This window comes from Myotis myotis, unplaced genomic scaffold (genome assembly GCF_014108235.1).
Source record: "Myotis myotis isolate mMyoMyo1 unplaced genomic scaffold, mMyoMyo1.p scaffold_m19_p_2, whole genome shotgun sequence".
Classification (NCBI taxonomy): Eukaryota; Metazoa; Chordata; class Mammalia; order Chiroptera; family Vespertilionidae; genus Myotis; species Myotis myotis.
This window is the reverse complement of record NW_023416324.1, coordinates 205,547,189-205,559,431: the sequence shown is the minus strand read 5'-3', so window position 1 is coordinate 205,559,431 and position 12,243 is coordinate 205,547,189. Positions and strand designations below refer to the sequence as shown.

Genomic DNA, 12,243 nt, shown 5'->3' with positions numbered 1-12,243 from the left:
TTTTTGTTTACGTATTGTTTTCTTTTTCACATACAGAGTTTTAATGATTTACCCATTTTTTAAATTATTTATTGGGTATGCTGTAGTGGGACATGAAATAGCTTGTCCAATACCAACATGAAAACTAGTTAGAATTCAGTTCCTAAATGAAGCAGTGCAGGTTTGTGTTCACCAGGTGACGTTACCACCTTCTTTTTTCCATAGTAGGTAAGTACATGGCACCAATCCTGGCTTTGGCTAACCACTGCTTTTGGCAAAACTGATAAAAGACGTGAGACAATTAGCATACAATGCCACTCTTTACTATTACTACGTTTAAAATGTGCTTTTCTTTGGATACATAAATTTACTAGAAAAACTTCAGAATGTAAGTATAGCTTTTGTGCGAGAAATGTTATCAGGCCCCTAGAATTAGGTTCCTTCATCTAACACAGTGGTCAGTTTTGCTCCCCATCCCTCCCCAGGAACATGTGCCAATGTCTGGAGATATTTTTGGTCCTCACAATTAGAATTGGTGGTGCTACTGGTATTGGGTGGCTAGAGGCCAGAGAGTCTGCTAAACAGTCTCCCAACCCACGAACTATCTGATGCAAAATTTCATTGGTACTGAGGTTGAGAAACCACCATCTGCATCAATGTAACCGCTGGATCACAACCTTATAGCTGTTGAGCAAAAAAAACACTACCTAAGATTTCATATTAATTTTGCCTTTAATAAAATATGTCTTCATTTACCGTAGAACAAAATTTTCTGTGTATAAAAATGTGTTTTACAGCTTGTTGATCTGAAGAAAACAAGCCAGACAATTTAAAGCCCAGCTATCCATCTGCAAACCTCATTTTTCATCTCTTCTTGAGTTTTCACAAAATTTTTTTCTGTTGCTAAGAAACAAAAATGACTCTAATTCCTACGAGGTCAAAATGCACTCTACTGTTTTCATTGTTTACCTTCCTACATGTGTTGAAATATTAATCTTTCTTCCATTAGCAGTGGATGCTTTCAAAGGTTCATGTTAATTTAGATTTGTGCAACTTTGGCAAATCCCAGGAAAGCAAGCAGATACTGAAAGAGAAATGTCTAATGACTGTATTTTCTGCTTTATTGCAGAGAACAATTTCTTCTCTTCCCAGGATTGTTATTCTGGAGGCGAGCCAAGAGTTAGAATTTCTAGAATAAGATAGATTTAAGGGAGTGAAACACTCATCCGTAGTAGAGATTGCAGTGAATTGGGGGTATACAAGGAGCGGTCACTTCTCTTTCCTTTTTAAATATATATTTATTGATTTCAGAGAGTAAGCAAGAGGGAGCGATAGAAACATCAATGATGAGAGAGAATCATTGATCGGCTGCCTCCTGCACACCCCCTACTGGGGATCAAGCCTGCAATCCGGGCATGTGTCCTGACCTGGAATCCAACCATGACCTCCTGGTTCATATATCGACGGCCACACTGGCTGGGGAGGAGTGGTCACATCTAGATGCACAAATGAAGCCAGAAAGCACTGATTCTCTTACATGTGTTCCCCAGTGCAGGCTTCTACACCTTATTTTCCAATTGGTTTCCATTCCTATTGTTCCTCTTCTTTTCTGTAACACAAAAAGTTAACCTTATTAAGTAAGTGATCAAGTTAAATATTACAGGTACCAAGATAGCCTGAGCAAAAAGCAAATGATCCATTCCATTGGAAAATTGGTTCTCGCGGATCTGTGTGTCGCTTATTATATTTGCATTTTCTTACAGAGAATAACCTCTACTCTACTGATCTCTCTTTTTCCTCCTTCCCTTGCCTAGACCTGCAGTGAGAAGAGCACCAACCTGCACGACTACGGCATGCTGCTGCCCTGCGGGATTGACAAGTTCCGAGGGGTGGAGTTTGTATGTTGCCCGCTGGCCGAGGAAAGTGACAATGTCGATTCAGCCGACGCCGAGGAGGATGACTCAGATGTCTGGTGGGGTGGAGCAGATGCAGACTACGCCGATGGCAGGTGAGCTGGCCTTTGTGTTGGGCTCTCTCAGATGCTGAAACCTCCAGCGTAGAGTTGTTTCTTCTGTCAATATATCTTCCTGTTTCTCATTAAAAGGATTTCTACCCACTCCCGTCAAAGTTTGCTTTTATAGAAAAATTCTAATCATGAAGTCCTATTAGGCTTATGGCCTACTGTTTCATTTTAATGTAATTGAACAACCAGCATTGACTCACTTTTAACTATTTTAATCTCAAAAGTTGGGATCAAAATTCCATGGATATTTTAAGTCACTGGCAGTGCTACTAAGGATTGAAATCTGAGTTGGGTGGCAGGGCATTCTGCTTTGATCTGTAATTTAGAAAAAATTTTAAATAGTACTTTGGGATTATTTTATAGTCACTAGCTACATTTGAATTTTGTTAAGAAAGGTTTAGTCTTTTTTGGGGGGGTTGTTTTTTCTTTTTGTGAGGGCTGTGTGTGTGTGTGTGTGTGTGTTGTTTTGTATTTTTGCCTTTTATCATCTTTTCCTTTGTGAATGAAGTCAGAAGCATTTATAAATGTCTGCTAAAGTTCTTTAACTGTCTTTGGTTTCCTGATTGCTAAGAAATACATTTTTATCACTTTTTCTTTGGGATCTTAATCTCATAACCTACAAATTCTTATTTTTAATTAAAGGCAAATATCTATATTCAGCGATGCGAAGACTTCTGTGACTAAAATGGGTCTTTTTGCTTTATCTTGAGAGTGACACACTTTTACCAGATCCTCTTTCTAATTTAGCACATTTTTTTATGCCTTGTAAAACCTGCTTTTTGTTGGGAATGGATATCAAAGTGTCTTGATCTTTTCCTCCTACACCTCTTCCAAATCACTGACCAAATTGAAAGCATCACTAACATCTTATGAAACCCTCTCAGTGGCCCCTTCCTTTCCTTGCACCCCTTACTCATCCTGGAAAAAGACCCAACAGGGCTTCTTGTTCTGGCCCCAAGCCCCCCTTATTTATTACTGTCATTCAGCAATTGCACCTTTGATATCCATCTCTCTGGTTATACCAGTATCTGTCCTCTTTATACAGTTAACGAACTGCAGGACACTAGTGTATTATTATTTAACACTGTTGGGTTTTTTCTCCTTTTAGTTTACTGCATTACCTACTACTGAGGCAACTACACAATTTATTATCCAAACCAGATTTGACACTAGGACCACAGTCAGAAACTAAAGGACCCAGACAAACTAGGCCATGTAGTTACACTAGCTACTTGTGTCTTTTACTTATATTACCATCCAAGTTGATAATCAGTTGAAATGCTAGCCGGCTCCTTCCTAGTCACCGTCATGTATATTGCATTTCTGCTGTCCACTCCACAGTCATCCCTTGGAGACTGCCATTTCTTAGAAATACTATACTCATGGGGTTTCCAGCCTTGACATTCCTCTCTGATCATGACCTTCTGATCTTGAACCTGAAACACTCATCAGGTCCTAGTGAATTGTATCCTTCCCTCGTAATCACCCCACACCCCTAGTCAAGGTTTTTAGTTCATTATCCTCCTTTTCAAAAATCATTTCTAACATGAAGAGTCTCAATAGATAACCATTTTTACATATTTCTTCTAATATCCTGGACTTGTTCATACCCTTTGCATTTTCTGAACATACTTTTCTCAATCCTCTTTATCCGGGAAAAAATAATTTCTCTCTTATAATCGCTGCTGAGTTTTCTAAGGCTGATGCATCAAGTCGTGTAACCCTACCTGTAAATTCCATTTCTTATTCATGCTGTGACATCATCTGGGATCTTAATGTTACTAGATGTACCTAATTATCCTTACTTTGATGACTTATCACCTTCCACATAGCGGTGTGCTGAGAGAATTTTTAAAACATACAATACCTGACTATTTAGTCAGGGGCACTGACCTCTTTTCCTTTAGATTTTCAAATTTAAAAATGACAACAGCCAACACAACAATAGCTGGGTGTGAATGAATCAAAATTATACCTTTTTTTGTCAAATCGGCAAAAAATATATTTTGTTGATGTGCTGTGGAATTTTAATAATTATTTTATATGTGCCATGAGATGAAAGAGGTTGAAATCTGCTGCCCTACAATGTTCATTGGGTCCATTTACCTGAATTTGTTCTGATGTTCCTCTTGCCCATCTCTGTGCCAGAAAAGCCAGCCCAGCACCAATGACTTTCTAGGTACAGTGGCTCTTTATATTATTATTATTTTATTCATATATTAAAAATATTTTGCAAATGATTTACAGAAATAGGAATGAAGGGATGGTGAGAAATAACTTCATTTAGAAATTTTAGTAATAATTAATATCATAAATATTTTAATTTGAATTAAAATTTATATATATATGTATATATATATATGTTCAGATTTTTAAGGTAGGAATTTCTGGAATGGGCACTTTTTTTTTAATGCAACTGCTATTCACCTGCCAGGCATGGACCCGGAATAGATCCATATTATAAATCTAATTCCACACTTCAAATATATCTAATTGGTTCTGGCTCATCATATTTCTTAGTCTTTTTCTCGCACTTGCATTTTCACTTGATAATTGTAAAAAAACAAAAACAAAAATCAGTACTTTTAAAACTTTAAGAGTTTATAATTTTGTTGAAGTGAGAGCATCCATTTTCTGTCCACAGTTGCAAAATACTTTTCAAATTTGGATTTATAAAAATTTGGAAACCTATTAGAAGCATAACCCAATCATTTTTATATCTACATTGGTTCTTCTCATCACTTTTTATACACACTTCTGCCTTTGGTATTTGTCTACTTCTGAATGGTGCCAAAAAGATTTTGTTTCACAAATATAAGTGTTGCACAAGTATCATAAAAGAGGAAAGAATATTGTCAATGGCTGGCTCCTATTTTTTCCAAAAAAAAAAGATATATGTGTATATATATGTATATATATATATATATTTGTATATTTTTATTGATTTCAGAGAGGAAGGGAGAGGGAGAGAGAGAGAGATGAAACATCAATGATGAGAGAGAATCATTGATCGGCTGCCTCCTGCACCCCCCACTAGGGATTGAGCCTGTAACCCGGGCATGTGCCCTTGGCCTGAATTGAACCCGGGACCCTTCAGTCCGCAGGCCTTTACTCTGTCCACTGAGCCAAACCAGCGAGGGCTCCATAAAATATTGAATGATGTCTTCCTTCCTGTTGAATAACCAAGTGCATGAGAATACTATATTTCCTCTTTGTTCTAAGAAATGCATTGCTCAGCTCCTGAGCTTGAGAAAATCCATCTAGGATATCATCATCTAAAAACTGATGGTCTGAGGTTTTGCTTATGTGATCAATTTCATCCATCTCCTGATTTGTCTAATAATTGTGAAATATCCCCTGTCAATTTCTCCTATTTGCCAATGTGGAAAATGAACTTCTTTGATTTTCTGTTATATTCAATGAAAGTCTCTAGGCTTCTTATATGCCTTTTTGAAAGATGATGCAATATTTTGGGAACACAGTAATAAAACTGTGATAACCTCTATTACATCATCAGCAATTCCTTTATTCTTTCATTGTTACATGATTTGGTCCTTTTTAGCAGAGGTGGAAATAGTTAATGAGTAATCATGAAGTAATTCTTGTGGAATGACAAAAATAGAAAAATGAAGTATATAACATGTTCCATTGGCCTGAGATGGTAATTACAAGATAGAGTTTTATTTGACTTTTAAAAAGTAAAATTTCTCTAATAGAGTAGAAAAGTCAGAAATGTCAATCTTGCAGGTAGATAAAACTGTTCAAAATGAAACTCAAAAGGTAAAATTGTGTCCAGTGGACCCTGATGGTATTCCAAGAGTTAATAGTATATCCTGCTGATCAGGAGTTTACGTTTGTTATGGGATCTGTGTGACTTTATACATTAAGATACTTGGCTAACTTTCTAGCCACGTAGCTTAATGTATAAAGGTAAGTGCTCAACAAATATTTGAATTGAATTGAATTGTCATTCCCATCAAATGCATACACAGACATAACTGGTAACTTGAGGTTAAACAAATTTGGCTTTAAAACAAAAACTACTAAGGAATATCATTCCAGACAAGCAATAATTAAGTGAAATTGCATCAGGAGTCTCTAAAGCTAGAAACATTGAAAAATGCTGGGACCTCTGGAATATGTATTACAACTGTTGAGCTCCTTTACTACAGTTACTTCTTGAATGTCTCTTCATTGCTTCCAAGAGTGAAATAAAATAGAATAAAATGAAATTGGAATCATACATGAAAGTAAGATTTATCTCCATTTGAGCTTTTGGATAAAAGTCCATTCTTAGAGTGGCTTTCTTATTTATCCCAGCAAGCATTTTTTTGTTCCCTAGTGTCAAATTGGAGCTCTTTATTAAAAATAACAGTAGGCAAAATTTCAGGAAGTTCAAGTTATAGTCATGAGACTAGCTCAACTCCATTAGCATTTGGCAGGCATCGTGTGATTTTAAAGATGAATAAATAAACATCAGTGTAAAGCGATGGTTCTAGACTAGGGGCAATTCTGCTGCCCAAGAGACCTTTGGAAATGTCTGCAGACATTATTAGTTATCACTACTGGGGGCGGGGGGTGCTCCTAGTATTTAATGGGTAGAGACCAGAGACATTGCTAATCATCCCACAATATAAAGGACAGCCCCACAACCAAGAAATGCCAATAAAACCAAGATTGAGAAACTGGTTTAGAAGTTTTTTCAGTACTGGGAAGTTAGGGCAAGTATTCTTTAAAAAAAAAATATTTCCATTGCAAGCATTTGTTTAACCCTGATCTCCTATGGACAGAAAAGCAAACACCCAGGAATATGTGTCTTGAATAGATCTTTTGTGCAGGTGGAAATGATTGAGATGAAAACAAACCTTCTAAACATAACTGCCTGTGTGTGTTATGTGCTGATGAGTCAACTCCAACCTGGTGACCCATAAATGAAGGATGTCCACAGTGTCCTATCCTTACCAGCCCCACTCAGCCCCTGTAGACTCACGCCTATGGCTTTTATGGAGTCAATCCATCTCGTGTTTGGTCTTCTTCCTTTCCTGCTGCCTTCTATTTTTCCCAGCACTATTGCCTTTTACAAAGAACCTTGCCTTTTCATGATGTACCCAAAGTAGGACAGCTTCAGTTTTGTCATCTTTGCCTCCAGCAATATTTCAGGTTTAATTTGCTCTAAGTCCTGCGTGTCTGTCTTTTTGATGGTCCAGGCGCAGTGGTCGGCAAACTCATTAGCCAACAGAGCCAAATATCAACAGTACAACAATTGAAATTTCTTTTGAGAGCCAGATTTTTTAAACTTAAACTGTAGAGGTAGGTACATTGTTATTAACTTAATTAGGGTACTCCTAAGGCTTAGGAAGAGCCACACTCAAGGGGCCAAAGGGTCGCATTTGGCTCGCGAGCCGCAGTTTGTTGTGCATCAGGACAGTCACGTGCTCAGGCATGCCTGCTCCTCTCAGAGCAGCACATAGCTTTTCATGATTGGCACAGTCAGAAGCCTTATTGTAATCTAAAACACATAGGCTAACCTGAAATTCTATAAAGCATGCCAGTATTCAGTGAGTGCCTGTCTTAAGTGTGTCTACCTTTTCTGAATCCAGCTTGAACATCCAGCATTTCTTGCTCCACATAAGGTAGTAGAAGCCTTAGTTGCATCACTTTAAGCATCTCTTTGCTTGGGTGGGAAATAAGAGCGATGGTCCTATAGGTGCTGTACTCCTTGGCATCTCCTTTCTTGAAGATTGGGAGGTGTATGGAACATTTCCAGTCTGAAGGCCATTGTTTTGTTTTTAATATTTGACATATTCTTGCTAGGATTTTGACAGATTCAGTCTCAGGCTTGAAATATTTCTGTCAGTATTTCATCAACCCCGGTGATTTATTTATTCATAACTGCATCCATAGATTAAAATATCATCATCAAAAATGTGCTAATACAATGGATGATTAAAGCTTCTTATTTGCACCCATTTACCTCATTGATTCTAATCATTACGTCAAATATTTTTCTTTTTATTAGTATCGCGCTGTCCATTTTGACTACAATAAATACTGGCCTATTTTTGGGGACAAACAGATCATATTTGGAAATATTTGGTGTATGTAGAGACATGGAAGATTATCTCCACTTGAAATATTTTTCTATTACGTGTAATTAGAAAACTGTTGAAAGTATGATAATTTTTCAGTGGGTCAGGGAAGATCACCTATAATTTAAACTTATTGTAAGTTCAGAGTTTCTTTTCATTTTTGTTTTGTTCATTTGTGTATTTTATTATGTATTTGTGGTAAAAATGTAATATTTTTATTTTTAAATAATATCTTAAGACATTTAAAATGCATTTATAATTCCTTTAATTATGTATGTTTCTTCAAAGTTTGTTTATCCGTGTCACCAGTGTCAGACATTTTTTGCTTGTTATGTTTGTGAAGCCATGTTTTTGAATTCTTTAATGAATTCAGATTTCCTCCCATATTCCATAATAAATGCTTTAAGGTAGATTTCCAAAGGTAGGATTTGGGGGTTAAAAGGTGTGAGTCTGTTCACATCACTTAAAATGTATTTCAATAATGTTTATGCCCATTTACAGTGAGGTAGCAGTAGTGAATGAATTTATTTGGTCAATGTATACTAGCCTATGCTGGATGATATTATTTTTAATAATGTGGCCCCTCTCCATACTCCCAACTTTCAGGGTTTTCCAGTTAGTGAGTTTCATGAAGATATTGACTAGGTTTTATCTTGTATACCCTTTTCTGTGCATGAGTAGTAATAGTTATAGGTATTATGTGGCCTTGCTATGTGCAAACCACTTTCTGAACACTTTGCATATGTTAATCCATTTAATGGTCACAGCTTTTTAATGTCAATTTTTATTTGTAGAATGACTTAATGAGTTTTATTTGGGCTTTTCCAAAACTGGGAATAGATTTATGCTGATATATCTATACTTGAGCGTTTAGTTTTTTTTCTTGTGCCAAGCAAAAATTACAGGCAGTATTTCAAATGCTAAATTCGTCCAAAACCTGCTGTAAATTCATTTTTCATTAATTCTGCATTAGAATTGTACTTAACAATATGCACGTTTCTTATCCAATTACATTTCCTTAATTTTACCTGTAGAACATATATAAATCATAACTTTAAAAATGATTAATTCATTCACCTTTGAGCATACAAAGTCTCAGGCCAATAAATAATTTTGATTGAATGATTCATAATATATTTGAGGTAAATGCAAAATGCTTCACTTTTACTGATAATCCTACATAATAAAGAGCTAATATGCTAATTAGACCAAAGAGCAGAACAACCATCTGAAGGAAGCCAGGGCTGTGAGGGCCGAGCCCCTTGCACGAATTTCGTGCATAGGGCCTCTAGTATAATGTATCTTGAGTCCATGTTGTTTAATCTGCCCTAGTAATGAGCCTTCAGGAGGATGGAGGTGGTGAAGTTGAGTCTAAGGCTTTAGATTAGTTTAGTACAGATGAAAAATATCAAGAAAGAAAAAAGTACGCTGTGACACATGCCTAGAAAAGGGCCAGGACCTGTAGAGGGCTAACTTATTCCCCTGGAAAAGCATCATTTAACCCAGAGTTCCTAAAGTGAGTGAGTTATTTTTTCCACGTTCTTGTTGGTAGTAGGCAACTGGGGTTCCTGGGGTGACAGAATTTATAGACCCTACTTCTACGTTAGCAGACATCTGCTCAATCTAATGCTCTTAAAAAGGACAGAAAGGTGTCTTATTCATTATTTATGTGCAGTGTTCCACAGAGATGTCTTTTTTGTAGAGAATGGGGTTGTTATAAACATAGAGAAATATATATATAAATTACATCTCCCTTTGATCAATAGCTAGACTGTTTTAATGTTATTATTGTTTCCAGATGATTTGTCATTGAATCAAATAAGGTAGAAACAGAGCTAATAATACAGTGTGTAAGCCCATCATGTTAAAAGTATTTATGGAGGGAAATGTTAATCCACTAACTGCATCCCAACGTAACGTGTCAAAATACAAATCATAACAATGGTAAGCTTACTCTGAATGGAAGCTGTTGGTGGAGTTCTAGTGTAAATAACAGGAATATGGTTTCAATGTCTTGAGCTACCTTTCTGGTAGAACTTGTGACATAATAAATACAAGACTTAGCCATAGCAACTGGGAGCATTTTTTTCTATCCTACACACGAGCCCGAACATGAGATTTTTTTGTATTCATTTATTAAGCTCGAGGGGTGGGGGAGTTACCTTTGTTCCAGAAACACACAGGGTTGCTAACAATGCTAGAAGCAGCCCATTTTCAGTCATTTCCCAGAAACTCTAGCAGAGACCCACACAAGCTGATGCTCAGCATAAGGAAAGAAATCTTGATCATGGTCATTACTGCAGTCAGCATAAAATGCTCTTGGTAAAGCTTGATTTGTGAGTGGCACACTGCTAGGTAGAGTTGAAAGCCCATTTAACTATGGTCTGTGTGCTCCAAGAACTTTTCTCAGAAATAATCACCAGTGGGTAGTATGGAGGGTGCGTTTTGCAAATACATTGTCTGCCCTTTGTGAAAGCTTGTGATTGAATCATGTGATACGTGGTGCAACGCATTGCTTTCCCAGTAGCTTGGGATGTAGAAACAGACATAGCTATACCTGAACTCGGGCTGTTGTGAGGATGCGTGCTTATTAGGGACCAGTACTTTCATCTGTTTTTAAAATTGGGTATAAGTGTTTGTTTATATTTTAGAGAGTGTTATTTGACTTGGTCTTATTTAGATCTCTGGAGTTGAAATTATTTGAATATGTGATCATCTTTCAGCTACTTTCCTGCTTGCATTGTAAGTGGTATTAACGACTCAAGCGGGGGTGGGGGGGCAACTTTAGAGGAATACAAAGTGAATCATACAGATGATAAATTACAGCCTCCCATCTTTGCCAGGGAATGAGTCAAGGAAGATTGGATTTGATGAAACAGCTCATGGCTTTGAGAAGTAACAGTCACGCTGCTGGGTTGGCAGCTCCTAGCACTGTTTGAGGCTGTAACTGTATCCCTGAGTCTTGTACTTAAATGAGAAAACTAATTTGAAAATGATGAATAGGAGAGTAGCAGAAGCTTGCATTCTCTTGAGGGAGCTGGCTGCCAACTTTAATAAAAAAAATGCTGACTTTCTGTATTTAATAAGTGTGGGCCACATGTATGTCAAGAAGAAAAACAAAGCACTTTAATAGCCTTAACCAGATTACAGATGTATGGCCAAGCCGGTGGGGCTTAATTTGGTTTCCAGGCAGGTGATGGCTGGAGGTGGGATGCCTTTGACGTTCAGGGTTGGGTTGCTACCATCTGAGCTCACCTGGCTGTGGCAGTATCACCACCCTTGCTTAGGGCTTGATGGCACAAGCTGTCCTTGTAACAGCATATGGCAGAATCAAAAGACCTGGGGAACAATTCCTTTGTAGGGAATTATTTGGAGAGTTGGATTATTCAGTGCAGAGAATTTTATGCCATTGACACATGAAAGATCTCTCTTTATCCCCCAATGTCTTTTAATTAAACTGTTTAAATTTTCCAAATTAAAAAAAAATAGTGGGAATAAAAGAAAATTCAGATCCTTATGATTTTAACTGGTTTCTGGCAATAGTACCCGCAGACACAAATTCCTTGTCGAAACCAACATTTGAAGATTATCTTCATTGGAAAATCCCTAGTTTAATTTAGATGGAATTTCCCATTGTTACATGTAAAGGTGGCCTTTAAAATTCTGTATTTTTTGTTTTCCCTTTGCCTCAAGATGCACATATTAGCATATTATGCCCAAAGAGGTGTCCTTTACTTGATATAACAATAAACATCATGCTGGATCTTTATTTGGAAGTTGGTTTTATAGAAGTTGGCCTCCAGGAGCCCTAGAATGGGAAGTCAAACTATAGTGAGTGCACGATGCTTCCCTCTCTTAGTCTAAACTAGTAGCAGGATCTTACCACAAAGAACTCAGCAAAATTTTAATAAGCAATGTTTCCTTGGTCCAATCACTCCCTTACCCATTATCTCACACTGTCAGATAGAAAACCTTCCTTTTGGCATAATGACTAATCCCCCACCTCTGGTTTGATGATCATGGCTATTGTAACAAATTTCTTTTTAATTAGGTCTTTTAAAAGTATTATATACCTAGTAATTATTGTAATCAATAATAATAGATAATAACTCCTTAAGCACTTTCTGTCCTAGATGAGGTTGAGAACATTAT

At 37.0% G+C, this 12,243-nt stretch overlaps 1 protein-coding gene across 7 annotated transcripts in view; it reads left to right on the top strand.

Annotated features, from left to right (window-relative positions):
* Window positions 1-12,243, top strand: part of LOC118677629 (amyloid beta precursor protein) — a 222,347-nt gene that overhangs the window by 103,986 nt on the left and 106,118 nt on the right. For all 7 annotated transcript variants that reach the window (XM_036352843.1, XM_036352842.1, XM_036352840.1 and 4 more), the window contains exon 5: window positions 1,794-1,987. In XM_036352843.1, the coding sequence (XP_036208736.1) occupies window positions 1,794-1,987 (194 nt within the window). The remainder of the gene's footprint in view (window positions 1-1,793; window positions 1,988-12,243) is intronic.